Source organism: Chaetodon trifascialis, chromosome 4 (assembly GCF_039877785.1).
Source record: "Chaetodon trifascialis isolate fChaTrf1 chromosome 4, fChaTrf1.hap1, whole genome shotgun sequence".
Lineage (NCBI taxonomy): Eukaryota > Metazoa > Chordata > Actinopteri > Chaetodontiformes > Chaetodontidae > Chaetodon > Chaetodon trifascialis.
The window spans coordinates 8,137,616-8,159,349 of record NC_092059.1 but is presented as its reverse complement, the minus strand read 5'-3'; the positions used below and the strand labels follow the sequence as shown (position 1 = coordinate 8,159,349).

The following is a 21,734-nucleotide window of genomic DNA, read 5'->3' as shown; positions in this document are numbered from 1 at the left end:
CTGCATCTCTTTCTTTATGACATGAACCAATTTTGTATTTGAATCTCATTCAGTCTTAATTAATTGCCTTCAGCGCGCTTCATTGAGCATGAAAAGCCACAGCAGTGCTAAATGAAAATCTCACAGGTTGTCACGTTCAGCCATCTTTTCAGATTTCTAACACATCTTGAAAGGGTTAACAAGCAACAATAGTCTGAATTTTCTTTTGTTTTCATTTGGGACGTGAGATGGGATTCAGCAAAATGAACTAACAAACCAAATACAACTAAAAAAAAGGAGGAAAGTCATTTTACTCCTCGCCGTGTGTCAGCACCAATAAAGATGCATCTGACTCCCGGAGTATCCAGCTCATTCAATCAAGCATGGGGATAAACTTGGATGCTCCTATTAAATGTTACCCTGCCTCGAAATTCAGCGTGTGACAGTCTCAATTAAACTGAAATGACGTCTCTCTCTATCTCTTTCTCTCTCGTTCCCTCGCTCTTTTTAAAGAGCTTGTTGGAGGAGCTGGGTTTTATTGACTTTCTGATTTTCTCAGCATTAGACTCAGATTAGTGACCATGTCACTCAAAGCCAGTGGAATGGGCGTGAGACTCAAAAGGCCTCGTGTTTCCAAAAAAATAAACTAAAAATCTGCTCACTTCTTAATTGCAAAATTGAAGTGAGACACAGTTGGAGCAAAGCTGAAATGCATCTCCCTCAAGTGTTGCATTTTGAGAGAAAATCAAAGGGGAAGATGGGACAGAGGACAGGTGTCAGTCAATGCTCTGCCAACAAACACATAAAAAGACATAGAACCTGTATATATGAACAAACCCACATGTTTAGAACCAGGTTTACAGAACTTATATTCTCCAAATTCCACTTCTCGTGCAGTAACTGTATTAATAATGTCGTGACCATGAATGCAGATAAAACTGGACTTCCACTCTCCTGCAGTACTTGTATAAAACTAACAAATGCATTACATGACTTACATCAAATCTGCTCCTCTCAGCCTGTGGACTTAGTTAGGGGGAGAGGGCGAAGCAGCATGGAGGTTTTTTTATGGGACATAAAGCCTCTAGTTTGTGGCTTGCAAGCATGATGCATGGCTGTCACTGTAAGCTGCCACAGAGGGAAGGGAGAAATTGAATTGGCCCTTCTATTAACGGGCCATGTCACTGAGCGTCAGGGCTCAGGATATGACAAGTCTTATATCTGTGTGTGTGTGCGTGTGTATAAAACCCAAGTTGACTTTAGCAGCATCCTTTAGCTCGCTGACTGAAGAGCACACAGGCCGACAGAAATAAACACACAAATGTGAGCACACATAAACACACCCTCGGGCACACACAAGTAGGAGCGCAAACACTCGTCACATTACAAGTGTGTGCGTTGACGATGGCGTGGAGGGACTGAAAAACATGTCAGAAGAGACGAGAAAAGCTCACAGTGTTCGCATGAGAAGATGTGTGATGTATTTTAACTTATTACTGATATGTTGCCATTATCACATATTCATTTGTCTTGATGTATATAAACCAAACTTAAAGGAGAAAATGTAGATAAGGAGAAGCAGATGAGGAGCACTTACAGCGGTAACATCAAGAAAGCAACCACTGGGGTCAGAGACGCAGAGAATGAATGAGCTGGAAGCAGCATCTAGACTCCACCAGTGTCATCTGGACCAAAACTTATCCTGTGGGATAATTAGTGAACCTATAATCACAACGATAAATCGACATGTACTGGCTACGAGGATGGAAAAGTGTTGCCTAAAATGAGAAATAAAACAATAACAAGATTAAGTCAAACACATTTCAATAGAAAAATCTTAACTCAGGGTCCACTTATTGGCTGTTTCTGGAGCTTTCAACTGTATCTGTCTCTCTTTCATTTATGAGGTGTGGTTGAAAGCTCCAGAAAGAGCAAGTAAGAGGACCTCAATTTTATTTTTTCTCAGTCTCTAGCTGATGTGTTTAATCTAATATAAGTGTCAGAGAGCCAGATCGTCCAGGTCAGGTCATCGTGCAGGTTATGAAGTCGCTGTTTGACGTGTCAAGGCCCAGTGGAATACTGCTCGTCACCAGAGGCCCACAGGGGTCACATCTACCTCCTCTCACCACTGTTCGGACACCCTGCTCTATTGTGATTGAGGGGGAGGAAGTGATGGGGGAGGAGGAGTGGGAGTGTAGTTACATAATGGCTAATGCCCTCTGTCCATGTGCGGTGTCTGCTGGCAGATGGTGTGTTGCCCAACAGTCAAGGACGAATGGACAGATGAAGTAGGGGAGGGCTGGAGATGGGAAGAGTGGAGAAACAGGGGATGGAGGCACCAGTCACCTCAGCACGAAGGAGGGGATGACCGCCGAGCTGCCGCCACTGCCTCATTTATACTGTATTGTTTGTGGAGATGGCGTGAACAGACACGTGCACAAAGAGGCAAACGGCATCTACAACATCTTCACACGTCAGTACCTCTCTTTAACTCTGGCCACATCATCGCTTCGTAATCCTACAAGTAATGGATAAACAGTTCTGATCGCTAGCTAAAGTGCAGTGGTTGGTATAGTTTGCTAAGAGTAATGGATAAATGGTTGAAAAGTGCAGCTTCTGCCAGTCCAAGTGAAAACAGTCTGTGTGTAAATTTGAGCAAAACCAACTTAAACAAAGAGTTCAATGGTGCGAGAAATGGATGCCAGCTGGGAAGCGCTGCTCTCCAGGGTTTCCCATGAGCATCTTCTCTTCTCTCACGTCTATATTCTTATATCTGGACCTTCTAAACACACCGCTAACCAAACAACATGTGTCCATTTTGATAAAGCAGTAAAAATACCAGCATGCTCTGTTTAACTCTTGAACCGACAGTAAACAGTCAGAATCCACGTCTCTCTTTGGTCAGCGGGGAGAAGACGCTTAGTGCTGGAGCTATTATGACATTTCTGTCTCAACGCTGAGCACGATGCTCACTGTTTACTCTGTGTTGTGTCAACAGAAGTCCACACTGTCGCGAACATTTACACTATCTTAGACAAAGCTTGCGTTTTGTCAGAGAGGCGAGTTCCCGCCCATGGCTTTGTCTCCAGCCTGTTATCTCGTGGCGAGACTTACTGTGGACCGCAGTGCAGCATGGTCCAGTTCATTGGTTAATGATAAACAGAGTCACGGGGGACCGGAGAGGGAAGGCATGTTGGATGAGCTGCCTCGGAGGCTGTTGCCACTTTGTTCATTATTTCACTCGTGTGCACAGAAGAGGACGGTGACAGCGATAGCAGGAGCTGACAGAGTACAGCTACATGTAGCTGACAGAGAACAGAGACTCCAGCATAGACTCAGCAGCTCATTTACCCTTTCCCTCAAAGCTTCTGTGCTCGCTGCAAGAGGACATCCTTCAGACTTCTGGCATTAATGTCAAACAGCCCATCTGGAAACCAATTACAGAGTAATTGTGGAGCAACTTTTTCCAACTAAGTTACAAACCAAATTTAGCAAAGGACTGGATGAAGTTTCTAAGAAGCATGGTTTAAGGAAAGTAAGAAACGGTGGAACATCTGTTCTGGCAGAAATGGGCACGGCCAACCAAAAAATCCAGGAAGCAAGAAGTATTCCTCTACGCCTTCAGGAGTTTGGAGGCAAAATGCTCAATGTTTCATAAATGGTCAGTTGACAGTCCTTGCCAAACACTAATCACAGCCTCCTTTGAACGATGTAGCTTTCCAGCAACTTCCATTAAAATCTGCCAACAACATTTTGAGAGGTGCCTGCTAATTAACAGACTGGACCGATGGTATAACCCTGTTTGCAGAAGGACAACAAATATGAGAAACTTTGTTTAGTGCGATTACAAAGTTTCCAAAGTTCAAGAATGAAATGATAAAAGACAAAACAATAAAGTATAAAACACAGACAAAGATGTAAAGAAACATCATCAAAGGAAAAATAACTTTGAAAACTGGATTTTAAAAAATGCACGGGGAAACAACACAAGGTTAAAAGTTGGTGAGATCAAAAAGCGATTACATAAACGCAAGTCTGTGAGAAGTGGATTTACAAGATGGTGCTGAATTAGTGAGTCTCTGGATAGTCTTCAGATCTGAGGCCGCTGAGTGGAGAATCGGGTCTAGTCTCAGAGTCTCAGGTAAATTCCCCTATAACATGTAGGAAATTTAAGCAGGACTGACTCATTTAAGGGTGAGTTTACCCAAATTACAAAATTAAAAGCATTAAAAATGACATTCAGAAGTTCTAAATTGATGGCCAGCTTCTTAGCTTCCTCTCACCTCCTCTATATCGTGATGGCAGCAGAGTCCTTTTGTATTTTCAGTAAACCGACCCTTTAAATTTCACTTTGTCTTCCACCGACTTAGAAACTGGGGTCACACAACATGGACCTCTTGTGTGTTTGTCTGCATCCATCGCATACAGCTATATGCTCAGTAATTATGGATGCTTTATGGATGTATCTATTAAATATGTACCATTCCCTGCTGTGGATACCACGCTTATGAAATCTGACACATATATACAGCAGCTTCATCATTTTTTAAGACCCCTACAGCCCCTCCCATGGGAGAGCTGGTGTGATATAAAGTCAGCATCATCATGGATACTCACTGATATCATGACCTAGAAAATAAAGCAAGATGATTATCCCTCAAACATGTTGCACAACCAAGCCACAAGAGCCGGAACATCAACAGAATGAAGCTCCACGATGAGGCCGGATCAGCATTTGTTGCAGAAGGAGAGACGTAAACCTGATCACCCTTTGTTCTAAACACTGGCCAGAGGCTTTAAGTCAACAACAAAGCTTGACCAACCGCTCTGATGTGTATGTGCGAGTCTGCATGCATGTGCACGCGTGACAGACAGCATGAGACATCTCCACATCACCCAGGATCTAAGGAAGCTAACAAGACACAGAGCAGCGCTGACACCGTGGCCTTATAAAGCCGGAGCGCGCGCCCCTCCCTGGCCCGCAGACACAGAAAGCTTTGATCTGCTGTTGTATGGAGATGACAGACAGGCCGAGGCCCAGCAAGCTGCAGCCATGAATATCGAACTAATGGAGCAGATGCTGTTCCTATCAAAGTGTGTTGGAATCAAATGAGCAAACCCTCTCTGCTCATATCAAATGTGATAACCTTATCCACATTGTTGTAGAGGACAAGCACTATAGATTAAACCTCTGCATGCAGTCTCCTTATGGTGTCTTGCAGTACTCGAGACAGAGGGGCCACCTGGGTACAGATAATCCTGCAGCCAACCCCCTGTTTGTTTCTAAAGACATACACTGGTAGAACATCACTCCTTTTTTCTGTTCCTTTTCTCCACAAGATCTCTGCTGATAGGTTCAGATTTATCCATCCAAGTCTTTGACATATCCTTTTCTGAGATTTCTGTGGCACCTGAGTGGTGAGCTGGTGCTCACGCCAACACGAAAGGAAATTAATATCAACGTAAACGTCTCTTGTGTCCCAGTGACTCTGGATAATCCAAAGAACACAGAGTCCAAAGTTCTCATAGGGATTATTCCCTCGGTGAAAAGAGGTGTTGCTGCTGGATTTATCGACAGAACAGTTTGGGAAATATGCCTATTGGTTCTCTTTCTGGAGAGTGAGATGAACCAGGTGCGGATTATTGTATTTTTGCAGACTGAAAACGGGGGAAACGCATGTGGCATGTAACTCCCTGTAAAAACACAACTTGTCATAATTTTTGTCCCATATAACGTGCTATTTAGTGAGCTATAAAGCTGCTGGTAGACATAGTTTCAACTTTAAACAGAGCCAGGCTAGCTGTTCCCTCTACTTCCAGTCTTTATGCTAAGCTAAGCTACTAACCTCCAGGATTTAGCTTCATACTTAAAACTAACACAAGAGAGTGGTATCAATCTTCTGATTTAACTCTCAGCAAGAAAGCAAAGAATGAATTATTCTGCTAAAAACAACAGTGCTCTGAACATTGCAAAGAAAGCTCCATTTTCCACGGCTGTAATGCTGAAATCTCAGAGACGGGTACCTCAAAAACTAGCCAGATCCTTACCTTTTCTTGGTATTGTCGTCGGGATGAGTCCAGAGACTGGATGAGCGCGGTTGCATGGCCGATGAACATGGCGTAGCAGGTGGCTCCGACGATCATACTGAGCATGGTCAGCCAGATGTCCGACATGCTCTCTGGGGCTTGTCTTCCGTATCCAATGCACAGCATGTGGCTCATGGCCTTAAAGAGGGCGAAGGAGTAGAGCTCGCTCCACGAGTCATTCTGTAGGGAGAGCAGACAAAAAGGCAAAAATAAGTAGGAAAAACAGACAATTAGGAAGGTGGAGGAGATGGGAGAGAAAATCTGGGTTATTCTCCTCCTGAAATATCACCATACTTTTATATTCTTCAATGCTACAGTGATTCTGACCTGATGACCCGAGCCTGTCGTCTCTGCCAAAGGGAGACTTTAACTCCAGTTAAAGCTATACAAGTTAGAGTGCGACAGAAGTGGTGATAGAGAGAGCGAATTTAACAATAAGAGGGCTCAGGAGTGAGGCATTCCTCATAAGTACATGACCGCGTGTCTGGTGATTGTTTCAGGTTTGGTGGAGAGCCTTATCATCATCAATGAGCACCACGCAAAAGGAGAAGAGGAAAAAAGCGAGCGCTAATGAGGAGCCTGTACATCTGCCTGCTCCCGTCTGCCTTTGATTGGTGCGCTCGCACTCAGTCAACCCTAATTCTCCCATGTTAGATTCATTAGAAAGCCCTCCACAGGCACCGCTGAACCTCACATCCTCCCCTCCAACAGCTGTGGTTCACACACTGTCCAGAGTTCACCGCTGTGTGTGTGTGTGTGTGCGTGTGTGTGTGTGTGCATGTGTGCGTGTGTGTGTGTGTGTGTGTGTGTGTGTGTGTGTGTGTGTGTGTGTGTGTGTGTGTGTGTGTGTGTGTTTCTCCTCCAGCTCCCTCTCTGGGACAAGTGGTGTCTTCAGTCACTGATTGACTGGTTGGATTCTTGTCTGATTTGTGTTTTTCCAGGGGCATTTGCATTTCATTTGAGATTCAAATTCGGCTGGTTTTGGAGGAGGTGAAAGAGGACGAACTGGCAAAAATGAGCGTTCGGAGAGGTGATTGGGAGGGACTGCACAGAGGGATGATTTTAAAATTTTTCACGCAGCAGGATAACCAGAAACCCTGGTGTCAGACTGTGAGCTTAGCTCAAGCCCTCGAGCACAACTCAAAGTTTCATATCTGTTTTGAGCTGTCAGCTGCATCAGTTTTCCGGATTTCCTTGAGGAGATAAACTGGACCTTGTAATCTTTGATACAAAACAGAGAAACCCACAGCAACAGTTTGAAGCCTTTAAGATTATGAGCACCATTGTCACATCTCTGGCTTTGTTGTTATTTCTATACGATGCAGCCTTGTATCTGCAGTCCTTGTCTTGCTGTCATCCGCAGCCCTTAAGCCCATTATAATAAGGAGCATTTCCCACAAAACCCCGACAGAACATTTACATTGCCTGAGCCTCATCCCTGCCGGTGAACAGACGTGGAGCTGAATCCCTCCAGCCAGCCATCAGCATGCTGGCCACACTGCTGGTGGGTAAACAGCAGGAGTAGGAGGCCCTAACCCACAGCTCAGGCACAGAAATAAACACCTTGTTACACATCACACGGCTGCATCTGTCTGTCACAATACTATATTTCAGAACACAGAGCACCAGGCAGTCTATTCTAAATGTACTGTATAATGGAAACTGGATTACACAAACGCTAACAAAAATGAAAAATGGACTGCTGCTGAGTAGATACTGTACAAAAAATCAGGAAACAGCCCCGGGCTTGTCTGTCTGCGCTCTATACGACTCCTGATGATAAAACAGACTATCTACTACTGTCACATGCTACTGTGGCATTTATAAGACAACATTACTGTAAAACCACTGGCGTCCTGCCACTAACAGTATAACTCATCTGTGGGTCGAAGATGCATTACTCTTAGTCTGTCTGTGTGTCTGTGTGAGCGTTGGTGAAAGCCCACTGGTATGAATCAGCTCCTGTATTCCTAGAAATGATTTTGTTGACGTCAATGCCTACGCTGCGGGCGAGTCTCCTGTTTCTGATTTCCATACAAATACACATCAGGCACAACTGATGCTCCAAGCTCACGTATTGAACAGAAAAAAACATTATACGTGTAGTATGAAGCTACAGCTAATTAGCTTAGCTGAGCAAAAAGTTTGGAAACAGTGAAAAAAGCTAGCCTGTTTCCTGTCTTCATGCTAGGCTAAGCTAACAGGCTACCAGCTTCATATTCAACAGAATGGGATGTACTTCTAATTTATTGCAACTCTTGGCAAAATAATCATATTTTCCCCAACGTTTCCGAAGCTATTCCTTCGCATGTTAGCGGCTCTAACAGGTCAGCGTGTGTTTAAGTTTGAGATGATAGCTCATTAAAGCCGACGCAGTGTACAGCTGTCTCTTACAATTGGAAATTACAGCCCTCATAGTAACACAATAAACTAATTCTACGGAGATATCACCCTGTGTGAGGTGGGGGGGGGGGGCAAATTAAATTAGCTCCTGTGTTCATCTTCTTTGCCATCAGTCTTCACTGAGCAGCGTGGATGATAGCTCATTGTGCATAATACATGTAGGAAGGAACACAAAGGGAGCATGGGACATCGACGATGCATGATGGCGTAAGTATAGACGCTCGCACGTCCATCTGGGTTTACAGGCTGTTTTTTTTGTGTGTGTGTGTGTGTGTGTGTGTGTGCGCCAGTCATGCTGCTGAGCATCTCTTTGACAGGGTGCACCACCTCTCTGATGGTCTAAAACTGACATGGTGAGTTTGGTTTGCTTGAGAGGGCTGACATTTAGATGACACTGACATTAAGAATTTTAATACGTAAACTGCCATAAAAGACGTTGTTAGCGATGTTAAGATTCATTATTTAGAAGCTGTGGGTTCATGTATTCATTATTTAATAGCAAACAAGTATGGAAAGCTGCAAGTGCTTGACAATAATTGAGGAATGCCGACATTAAAAGCTAAAATATCGCTTTTGCTTACTAATGCATAAGCTTAAATTGGAGTGTGTGTCGAAGTAAAAATAACAGACTAATGAGCAAACGTTAGGGCATCGTGGTGTGTTTGTAAAGGCAATTGCAACATTACAAGTCTGAATTCATAACTTGAACTGCAGCATCAGATCCTCGTGTCACTCTCTGAAGTAATCTATTAGCTTTTACTCAAAATTAAAAGTGGTACCAAATGGTTTTTCTGGGGGAGTCATGAAGCCAATTAACATGTTGTGGAAAAGTCAGGAGATCATCAAATCAGCAGGATTAATCCTCTGAGGACCATAAATAAGATTAAAGTATTTCATGGCGATCCTTTCAATAGTTCTTGAAGTGCTGCAGACTGGACCACAGAGGACCAGCAAACTGACCAACACTGCCATCCCCAGAGCCTCATCGTTAGCGTAACTGCAACACACCGTGTGCTCTACTCGACTTTAATCTCTCAGTTCCGTCTGCTTTACGAAAGTCTTTCCGAGCCGACACCTGTGTGTCCTTAATTGACTTCATCAGATGTGAAATGGCTGCTTGTAAATCATGTTGCAGCATTTTAATTGATTTGCACAAGGAATTTGACTCAGTGGATCATAGCTCGCTGCTCAATAAGCTGCCGTTATTGGGTTTGAGCTCATTAGCATTAATTGGTGTTTCTCCTTTGACAGATGAAGAGGAAGAAGCCCGACATTGCGTGTTCAACTGACTTCCACATAATGCAATAGATTAGATGAAATGATCTGTTTATGTGTTGGTTAGACTAACGATATTTAATGTCTCCGGTATAATTACAGTTTAGGCTCAGCAATGACATTATTTATCCATCAATGAACTGCTGCATGAAAAAGTTACAGCGGCTAAGAGGAGAGTCTGAGTTATTTTTATTTTTGTGTGTTTCCTGCCCAGCTTTATGTTTTCAGGCCTTCCTCTTCTGGTCCATTGTGCTTCTTTATATATTGTGAACTTCTCTTCTCTGCTGACACAACATGCAAAAATTCAATGAGATCTGTTGCTTTGAAAACTTTGATCATTTTCTGAGTCTTTCCTAAACTTTGTTTAAAGTCGTGCACCTTAAATTTTTTTCCTCTACACACCTTGTCTGCAAAAGGTCCACTTGCATGGCTGACTGTCTTGCAAAAGCTGAACAGTTTTCAGTTTTTACTTTCATCATGTGGTCTGACCAGCGCTGTCTTGATGCAGAAGTGAATGCTTATGGACCACATGACCACCAGAGGGCCCTCAAGAGCACTTTAAATGAGAGGTTTACAAAGGTACGATATTATGCTAACGGGCTGACGAGCTAATACTGCCATTTTAATTTCCCTCAATTTCCTCATCTCAGGCATTGCCAAAAGCAAAATGAAGAAAACAAAGACAGAGAGCAGAAGACAGAAAAAAGGAGAAAAAAAATGTAATTGCAGTTTTCCTAAGATTTGACAACTTTTTTTATCATTGAAAATCTCACTTCTTTCAGAAAATATTGTGAATGATATTATTGTAATAATTACCCATTGTTATCTAAAAATCATTACCTGTACTGCAACCAGCCACCAGGGGGCTTTCATGTAGCTTTTCACGTCATCTGTCTTTATACGCAGTCTGCGGTACGGCCTCACAGAACCACTGGCACGGCTGTGGCATATTCTTTTTTTTCAAAAATATACAGATCTGTACATTTTTCCATCCTAAAGAAGCTTTATTTAACAGTTCAAAATAGTCTGTGTGTCTCTGTCATCTCCTTTATTCTTAATTCTGCTCTTGTCTTTACAGAATATTATCCTCTTCAATAACACTGCATACCACTGCAAAGCTAAATATGACAAGACAGCCTTTATTCTTAAATTGGGGTTGGTCTCACAGGGGCAACTTGCCCCACAAAGATTGCAGCTCCAACTAGTCTGTGCAGCATTTTCTTAAAGTTAGCTAACAGATGGCTTCGCCCAGCAAAACACAAATTAACCCAGATAACAATAATAATTGCCCAATGCATGTATCCTTATGTATTCATTCAACACATTATAGCTTCATTATAATCAAAGACATATAAATTCACTTTACCTGAAGGTTTCAGGTCTCTGCGATAATTGCACCATGTGGGACAGCAGAAAAACATTCAACCCCTGTAGTCAACCAGCCCACATGTATATGCACTCTCCCATTAAAGAGAGACAAAAATACCCTGAGAATACCCGATTACAACACACTGAACCGCACCACCCACTTCAAACTTTGACCATTTGAGCACTGAAAGAGGCTGTTGGATCCTAGCAGGCAAGTGTCACTCGCTCACATACACACCAACACCTCCACACACACATCTGAGTAACTGTCCATTATTGTCATGTGTGCTGACAGCACTGCCTGCCATTTAGATCACTTCAGTAATTGAAAGAATGGAGGATATCCTTATTAACTTTCAAAGCAGGAGGGTTTCTTGAAGTGCATCTGTGTGTGTGCGTATGCATAGATAATAAAGCCTCACAAATCGGTGGACTATTGCAATTACAGCAACTCTTCCGCTACAGTACGATGCCTCTCAGCAGCCGAAATATTAAATACAGAGAGCGAGCTCAGAGTGAAGCAGAGGGAAACTGAGAGGAAGAGAGAGGCTTTATTCTAATGCCACTGATCCAACAGCCAATCAGGCTGATGTACATGGAGCAAAACCACCTGTCATCCATGTAACAGAGAGCCCCCTAAATAACAGCCATGATGATTTGGTCTCTTGTGCTGCAGGAGCCTGATTGTCAGGCTTATAATAAACAAGTGCCTGCTGCGCACATATCTTTTACAAGCATCAGATATTGTTTTTGAGTGTTTTGAAGCAGAGCTGCATACATTACAGGAAGGAAAGGAGTTTCAAGGAGACTATATTGACTCTTTGTATGTTACATATTCTCACATATGCACAAAGACAGACACATGGAAGCAGGTATGAAAGTGCACATGAGAGCGCCTTCTGAGGGAGCCAATGAATCACGTGCTGATCCTATCAGGCTGTAAGTGCATGGACGCTGCCAAGAGGAAAGCAGGGTGGAATCCGGTAAATGTCCAGCGCAGGCAGACCGCCCGTCAGCCTGAAGCGAAGCACGAGGATCATTTAACGCTGCATCTCTCATTCAAAGCCGCTCCGAAGAGGATCTCCGACCTTGATTACCCCGAGATGAGAAAGCAGCGCAAGCACAGCGGGCGGCCACGCCCACGTGGGTGCTCGCTGGCACGGTGGCATCGAAACAACACGCCTCAGTCTGAGGCATCACGGAGGAAAGTGAATGTAAATACGCAGGAGGAAAGGAGTGCAGAAAGAAGGGGAAAAGAGGGGATTCATGGGCGACAGCTTGGAGAACAATGTGCTTTCCCTGCATGCATACCCTCTGGTGATCATTAACACCGTACACAAAAAAAGGAATTGTGCAATGTAGAAGCTGCCTGTTCTCTGAGATTGGAAAACGGAGTGATAATAAGGGATCAGCACATTTATATCTGCATGTTTGAGCACTGCGGGCAGGAAACAAGTGGAGGCCTGTCAGAAATAAACTTCAGCCACTTTATTCCTTCAAACCAAGTCAAAGTCTACGACGTTACTGATGTTTACTGTCAGTCAGAGGGGACATGCAGAGCTGAAGTACTGCAGTGGACTTCTTCTTGGCCTCCACCAATGATGGAAAGTAAATTACATTTACTTCAGTGCAATATTGAGGTACTTGTATTTCCATTTTCTGCTATTTTATACTTCTGCTGGACTACACTACAAGAAGGAAATACTGCACTTTTTAATCCACTACATTTATCCTGTATCCTGGAAAGCCTCAGTCGTTCACAAACGAGGATGGAGCGAGGTTCACCACTTTGTGAACACATGATTGTATGAAGGATGTTACTACATGGACTCAGGAACACTTTGGAAAACTGCTGTCAGTAAACAAAGTTTGTTTGCAAATGATTATACTCTGTTTTAATTTACATTTTACACAGTGGCCCAACTTTTTTGCAATGTATTGGGGTTGTATCTCTGCAGTGTAGTACATTCTTCTTCCTCCACTGTCATCTAGAGGTATAGAAGAGATGTGTGAAATGTGAGTGTGTGTGTGTGTGTGTGTGTGTGTGTGTGTGTGTGTGTGTGTGTGTGTGTGTCTATAGGGACAGAGATGGGCAGTGAGAAAGAGAGATGGCCAGAGACGAAAAGAGAAACGAGAGATAGAGCGACAGTGAAGCAACAGCAATGTCCCCTAAGGTCAATGGGTGTGAGATCCATCTGGTCCTGGAGATCTCAGGCACGCACGTGCGCACACACAAATGCACGCACGCACACACCTATACGCCCAGGCGTGCGCAACAGTGTGTCATAGCACACAGTGTTTTCAGGGGAGTATTTTCGAGGCCTGAGTGTCACAAATCTACGTGCTAAAATTAGAAGGTTCATTCTCAGCATATGAAACATTTCTTAGCGACAGCAGCGTCAGGCCGCTCAGGAAACAGCCTGCGCCTGACAAAGGCACCAGGAAGGAATTATCCAGTCTGCTGAACTTCCCTAGACACAACGACGATGTGATGCTCCCGCCGAGAAAAAAAAGTTTAGGCTTCCTCGAAAGCCAGCTTGAATTATTTGCAGCTTCTGATGCTGCAATCAACAGCAGTCAACCAGAGTCTCTAACTCCCATTTGTCCTAGTGGGGCTGAACACAGGTAATACAGGGAATGTGTTTAAATGTGTATACGCATGTGAAATACAGTAAGAAAGAAAGAAAACAGGTATATGTGCTTCACTGCTCATAAGCTCTGACTCAAACCCACCAAACTCAATTTAAATTCTACTTAAGTTAAGTTGCTACTCAAAGTTTCTGAAAATAACAACATGCCTGACTAACTGTTGGGGAAATTTGTCTACAAATATGCAAATCAGAGTGAACTGATTTAAGCATTTGGGCATCTTTGGTTTTGACAGTCTTGCACAGAATCCTTCCTTCATTAAGGTAAAAATGTTCAGTGTTCATCGAAGCCGTTTGGCCATTTGGAAGCTGCTGTGTGTTTCTGTTGAATTTAATTCGTGTTTGTGGACTTTTTCTAGTTTTAAAGCTCCTTGAGATTGGATTTAAAGAAAATTTTAGGGTTCAAAGGTTGACTGAGCAAGTGATGCTCCTATTTGGCCAAAAACTGGCTGGTTAAAGTTCAGAATGAACACACTTTTAATAATGATTTTTCAGTAATTGCCTGGTTCAATAATTGTTTTTCATGCAGCTTGAATGTAGCACCACTCGCTCCCCAGAGAGCCTTTTTCTTTCTTGCCAGCACTCGTTTTGGAGAAAACCTCTCCTAATGGTCTGTCTATCAGCAGATGGCCAGAAGCTACCTGCCAGCGAGAAGGAAGGAAGGACATCTGAGAGCAGAAGTAAATACGAGAGGGATACAGAAGAGAATGGACGAAGAACAAACCGCGTGACGGGCTGCACGAACTGAGCAAAAACAGGCTTTTTTCATCCCTCGCTTTGTGTACACTGGCATGTCTCCTGGGTTTAACGAGAGAGGGTTTAATTGAGGCCGGTCCTGTGTGTGTGTGTGTGTTTGTGAGCGCGAGTGTGTGTGCATGCATGTGTGCAGGACTCAACCTTAAATAAATCCCATTTCCCCATCTGCCTGCAAATAACACACCTCTGTGCTCCGTGGAGGACACTGCATGATCTGCTTTGCAGTAATTGTTCAGCCAGACACTTTTGCATACTGATGTTCATGTGACAGTGCAGGACAACAAACACACACACAGCATTTTACTTACCACCATCTTGTTAAGGGAGACCCAGCAGTCAGACGGAAAGTCCTGCAGCATGGGCACCAGGAACTGGAGACAGCCATCCCAGTGACACAGCAGCAGCATCATACCAATCAGGTTGAATATTCGCATCACAGCACTGGCCAGGTCATAGGTCATGTGGAAGATCTGTCAGGAGGAGAGGAGACAAGCAGAGAGGGGGTTATGAAAGTGGAGAAGAGGGAAGGACAGATAGATGTGTGAGAGGAATGAAAAATCAGTTTGTTTATCCAGACGGAGGTAAAGTGTTGAAGTCTTGAATGTGTTTTCAGAGACGGGACGAGCAGCATATCGTTAGACTGAGAGAACAGGAAGCAGCTGAGATACAGCTGTTGTGCAGCTTGTGCATATTTTAACAGTACAGATCCTGATTCACGCTGCAGTTTGGATTTTAATTAATGATCAGAAAACATTTAGCACGTTATATTACAAAGAGGAAGTCATTAGGAAGTACATCAAATCAATCAAAGGTCTTAAGGTCGTAGCAATAGGTCCCTCACTGTTATAGGAAATAGTTTGACTAGCGTACCTTAAAAGCAGCATTAATTGATTTTATTTCCTTTTTTGCCACTTGGGGGCAGCAGAGCAAACTGTGAACACAACATTGATATATTATCAACTTTGATATATTAAGTTTCAGTTGTTTATTTATACAACTAGCAGATACAGAGCAACATTAGCATTCAGCTGCAGTTGTGTTTCTGCCCACCTGGCTAACATAAGTCCAATATTCCCTCTTTTTCTAGCTAGTTGCTAACTTTGCTCGTGTGCCGTTTGATGCTGGGCAGGTAGAAACAGTGTGTTTATCGGAGCTTTTAGCCAAAAACAGCCATCTGCTGTGTCTGATGTTGAAATGCTCCGTAGAGCCGAAGGGAACTGCAGAGTCTGATGATGACACCAGATGACGGGTAGTCATTTGACTGTCTGTTAATTAAAAAGTATTAAGTGCAGCTTTAAGTAGAACAACAGCCTGAGAGGAGAAGCTGCAGGGAAGTAAATGTTAAAAACTTTTTCAGCAGTGGTGAAAAACTAACAGGGTTTCCCACTGATGTATGTGTGACTATAACAGGAAACGTGTTGTATGTCGCTCCTCCTCCATCCAAGTAGAATAACATGTCGGGTTGAGGTTCTACGTTATGAGCAGGTGGGGAAAACGAAGCAGCACAGAGTCTGTTCTCACTCGTGATAAAAACCTCATTGGACTCTAATGAAGCTTTGATCAGCAGCCCGGGCCGGCCTCTCTCTACATTTACCCCCCCTCAGGTGTGGAGGCTCATTTGTGTGGAGCTGGTGTTGTGGTCGCAGCCTTGTAAACACCACTCGCTGTGGCTTTGCTGGCTGCTGGCCAGGCCTTGTTACCAGTATGTGTGACTGTGCATAAGGGGAGACGTCCGTGCATGTGTGTGTGCACTGGTGTGTAATCCTTGCTTAGCTGGGCCAACTGGAGGCTTTGCTAAATTGTGAGAAAAGCATATTCCCCACAAGGGACAGAGAATTGCCCTGTAAGAGAAGTGGGCCAGATGCTGCATGTTCTATATGCCTGCATATTATATATATACATACATATATCATACATATATTCATGCTTATTGGAGAGCCCCGCCTTATGGGCTAATTTGATAGTTTCTGAAAAACAAGGCTCATTTCTCACTTCAGAGAAGAGAAGCATCCAAACATATGAACTCGGCAGACGCACACACACACACTGCTGTGAGTTTAGAGTTTGGGAGCAGCCAGGTCAGGACATTCGGTGACTCATCCCTGCTTCAGAGGCCTCGCTGCCCTAAACTAGCAGCTTTGCTTGAATATCAAAACCTGCTCTCCTCTAAAACCCCGGGGTGCAAATGTCTCTTTTTAAATACAGTGCCAACACAAGAGAGCAAAGCAGTCGAACGTATTCCTCCATTCAGCGCGGCCAACACGCACTCGCTAATGTGCATGTGCTCCTGCAGCTCTGGGTCTTTTCTTACAGTCAGTGTTTGGCTGCATGTTTACCAAACCCTGTGAATTCCTCTGACTTTATTCTGCGTATAACTTACACATCGACTCCTTTAAATGCTCATTACACATAAGTGTTGTGTACCTTGGCTGCCTCATTATCCTCCATATATCCTTGTGTATTCAGCATCAGGGTGTTGTTTCTACTTGGCAGCTTACATCCTGTTTGAATATACATGAAATATATGTCGAGTTTCATCTTTATTCTTCACTCTTCTGCATATTTTAAGACCAGATGCCAAAGAAAGTACTTTCCAGACTCTTTTGGATTATTTCCTATCGTGGCTAATGAGCTTAGCTAATTGGGAGAGGGGGAAAGGGAAACACACTGTAAGGCCCTGCCCTGTGATTAGGAAGCGATCCCATCATGATTAATGAGGCTCCAGGACTAATGTCCCCCCCGACACCAGAACAGCACCTGGCCATGTGTCACTGTCAGACCACAATCTGGGTCAAGGCGCATTACTGTGACCACAACTCACAGCCTGACAAAACACAGATAAAGTACTTTCTGCCCCTCTCGGCTGCACATGGTCAAGCGCACGGTGATCCAGACGATTCCCCCTGAAAACATTTAGAGGAAGCTGTTTGAACCTGATTAATATTACTCCCGCTACCGATCCCCACTCTCATGCGTACACTCCCGCTGCCACCCTTTCACCATCATTGCCTCGCTTATGAAAAAAGGCATCCTCTGAGGCATGTCAGCGAGTGGAGAGCCTTGATACAAGCTTCCTGCCTCAGGAAATTGCTCTGGTAATTCCTGACAATACTTATCTCTGCTTCACACCAGTGTATTCATGTCAAAAATACACTCTGTTAACTTGCTGTGTCTTTTTTAATGTCTGAGCATTGTTGTTGACCAGCACCAGCCCGCAGCCGAGCTAAACGGCGAAATCATCACAACAGTAAGACGATCTTTTAGGAAACCCCCGCTGCAGCTGATCTGAACTAAGCCGAGCCAAGCCGGGCAGAGGGGAGCCACGCTCGGATCGAGCTGAGCAGACAGAGCTCAGCTGAGCTAAGCTGATGGAGGGCAGGGCTGAGGCGAAGCAGAGGAGCGTTCAGCTGCGAGCGCTTGAATCAGTGATTAGGGTTCTCGTCAAGCTCAAATTACCACTCTGTAATCAGAAGAGCGGTGGTTATTTTCAGAGTGAGGGAGCGCACACATAGATGCTTGATTAGCCCAAACAGGGATCCTCAGTTTATATACGCACCAATCACGTGCACGCAGCAGGCCTGGGTTAATTGTGTTTACGCAGCATATTGTTCCATGATGGATGATAATGCATCTATCTATCTATGGACCAGCATTATTTCCTGTCATGCCATCAGAAAGCTTGCATTAGCCGGTCTGTGATTTCTATTTTGAACAGTCTGACGCCTCGACTGGTTGAGATGCAGCATAGCAAAAGGTAGCTCTTCTTCTGAGAGGAGAAAAAAAAGTAATTAGTGTCCCCGGTGGTTCATTCCTCGGAAAATCCCTTTTCGCTTTCCCACCGATAAGCACAAATGAATTTTTCATGAATTCTTAACTGCATCAGTACACTGAGTTATGATGAGCTATTATCCCGCTATCAGGCTCATTGTTACACAACATGGTGAAACCTCGTTTTTGAGTGTCGGGAAGTAATTATAGAGGGGAGGATTGTTTTGATGAACAAACAGAATTACTTGCATGCTGACAGAAGCCACTGCGCTGGAATCCAATATTTTATCATTAATTAGCCAGAAGTCAGACTGCTTTCAGTCTTTCTTTTTAGAAATTAAAAACGGTAGTGCAGCTTACTGGAACATCAGCGACGATCAATACAGCTTTGATCTGGAGTGAAGCTGACGACCCTTAGAGTCATCAGCAGGATTCATAATAAACAAACTGCTGTGTGAAGGCTGTCTTACAATCTGTATAGCACGGCATCAATGCACAGCGTGTCTTCATGCTAACTCGAGATGCTTCATGACGTTCAAATAAATGTAGGAATGTTCGGAATATCGTCATTAAAGGCACCAGGCATAGTCTCACATAGCCCGACCGATACTGGATTTTTGAGATACCAATATGGATATATGGGAGCACAAAAATCAGAGACACACACTGAGTGGGACATTTGACAGTTGAAAAATCTACTCGTCAGCACCCTGTGGTGGAAAAACTGTTACACCATCGACAGTGTTTTTGGCCAACAAATATGCCGATACAGGTATACAGGTATCTGCAATTAGCTAAAATCAGCAGCTAATATCGAGATCTGGTGTCTTAACGGGACAACAACTAACAAACAAGAGGACGCAGAAATTATTGAAACACGTCAGTTCCCGAGCAAGCTGATATTATCGGCCGATACTTGCTGATCAGATAGAGGCAGGTGAAAAATAAAAGGACAAAGCAACATAAAGTGTCGTTGTAAGGTGCACCTTGGTGTGGACTCATTAAATCGGTGTTTTGACGATGGTGATGGTGGAGAGTGCTGTCTAACTAACTCAGTAACTGAAAAGCCGTAGCGTACTCCCAGCCCACTCCCAGCAGGATAGAAATGGTTGATCACTCTGAGCAATTTTGCATTGATTTGCTGTGAATGGACCCAAACCATGGCAGCAGAACGCATCGTAACAGAGCCTGCGGATCCACTCGCTGTGGGGGTCGAGCATTCAGGCCAGCGCTGTCCTCTTGGTGTGCGTCACACATGCAATCGCATGTCATGGTGAAGGATGACTCGTCTGATCCTATCACTTCTTTCCACATCTCTGTGGTTTTTGCACCACTGAACGCGAACATGCGCATTCATCTTTGTAATGAGGGGTTTATGCATCGCAACCAAACAGTGATTTCCCTCTCTGTGTAATGACTGATGGACTGTGGCTGACAGTCTGATCACATCCTGCCTCCACATTTAGTCACCTGAGGAAGACTTTTTCGCATGAGCATCTTGGTCATCAAATGAGCATCGACCACAGTTTCCGACCCCGTTTACGGATGTTTTTCCCATAGATCTACAGCCACTGGTCCCATTGAATCACCGGCCAGCTGAGCAGTCTTTGTGACTGAAGCCCCTGCCGTCCAAGCCCCAACAATGAACCCTCTTTCGAGGTCTTTTCCTCTTGCCATCTTCAAACAAAATCGGAATCAACAAGGCCTACTCGACACTTTTACATGTGCCACAGAGCAGGAGTGGGTGTAAACTGTTTGACTGCACACTGTGATGCACCTGTGTGGAAGCACCTGCTTTCCTTATGTTTCTGCATGTATCCGCATGTGTGCAATGCAAAGATAAACTGAACAGTAAAGCGTGTGTGCATTTGTGTATTTCTGTATTGACTGCTGGTTATTTTGCACATAAAATAATTTAATTTGCAGTGATTTTAGCTCTTATAGAACATTGACTGTTACAGTAAACTTATAACATTCACGCTTCAAAGCATAATATTAAACACAACTCTTACATAATACAATTTGAAGCATTATAACTACAAATACTTATGGAATATGGGCCGATATATGGTGGGTGACACGGTGGAGCAAGCAGGTAGTGCGCGTTGCCGGTTCGATCCCCGGGCGGGGCCTTTCTGTGTGAAGCTTGCATGTTCTTCATTACAGATGGCTACCTTTTGCATAGCTGTGTTTTGAGTATTTCTCATGTACCTCCATTACATGATTTTGTCATCCTCACTCGTCTGCTCACTGTGTACCTAGTTTAAATGTCATCACAGAGACTCATTCTCCAACCTAACTGCTTCTTCCTTTAGTGGTCGGAGTAACAACCAGACTCTCATTCGTCCCTGTCACTGCATTATAAATGTTGAATGCCAGCCTACCTCCTCCCATTGGTGGATGTAACGGATGAGTCTGGACAGCCTGAGGAGCCGCAGCAGACTGAGGATCTTGGTGAAGCGGACGATGCGCAGCGCCCGGGCCGTCTTGTACACCTCCGAGTCGATCCCTTTCTCCACGATGAGGAAGATATAATCCACAGGTATGGAAGAGACAAAGTCCACCACGAACCAGGTCTTCAGGTACTTCTTCTTGATCTTGTCGGGATCGAGGATGATCTCGGTGTTGTCCTCGAACACGATGCCGGTCCTGAAGTTGAGCACCAGGTCCATGAGGAAGAAGGTGTCCGAGACCACGTTGAAGATGATCCAGGGCGTGGTGGTCTCGTCCTTAAAGAAGGTGATGCCCACGGGGATGATGATCAGGTTGCCCACCATGAACATCAGCATGGTGAAGTCCCAGTAGAACCTGATGGGGCAAAGCAGTGGAGAGAAACCGCTCTGAAATATGAGGGGAGTCAACACAGAGAAGTGCTAAACCTGAGCCGGGTTCAGTGTGAAGCAACTGAAATAATGAAGTCTAGATGCTCACAGAGTTTCTAGCATCACCTGTTAGCAAACATGCTGATGCTACGTGATCTATGACAAATGACTTGACTCTCAGAACACAGCGCCACTCCTGAACACAGTGACAAATGGCCGATCGGCCCACTAAGTGCGCCGTATCATCTCCTGGTGAGGCAACCAATACCATCTGACTGAAGACAAGGTCAAACCAAGGACAAGGACAGAGACGGGAACATTACAGGAAAGATAAGCTGAGTCCAAATCAAAGGACAACAGACAGTGAAGTGGCAGACAGAGGATGCATCAGCGGTTATCACAGAGACAGCTCTGTGTAATGTGTTGATCCACCGTAGTTAAGAATTTTAAGCCCTGCGTTACAAGAGCGATGCCTCTGAAGTGATTAGTCAATTCACTGATTAGTAGATTAACATGAAGCTAATTAGCAACTTTTTTCATAATTGATTAATCAACATCTTTTCCAATGGGATTACTTGCTGCTCTTCTTTAACACATTTAAAGACGACACACTGGGCGTCAGGAAACT

General features: G+C 44.1%; 1 protein-coding gene across 1 annotated transcript in view; it reads right to left on the bottom strand.

Annotated features, from left to right (window-relative positions):
* The window catches only part of hcn2b (hyperpolarization activated cyclic nucleotide-gated potassium channel 2b), a 40,423-nt gene that overhangs the window by 16,790 nt on the left and 1,899 nt on the right, over positions 1–21,734 (bottom strand). Inside the window, exons 2-4 of the mRNA XM_070960259.1 lie at positions 20,669–21,092; positions 14,825–14,986; positions 6,028–6,246 (exon numbers count right to left, since the gene is read on the bottom strand). Coding sequence (XP_070816360.1) covers positions 6,028–6,246; positions 14,825–14,986; positions 20,669–21,092 — 805 coding nt within the window. The remainder of the gene's footprint in view (positions 1–6,027; positions 6,247–14,824; positions 14,987–20,668; positions 21,093–21,734) is intronic.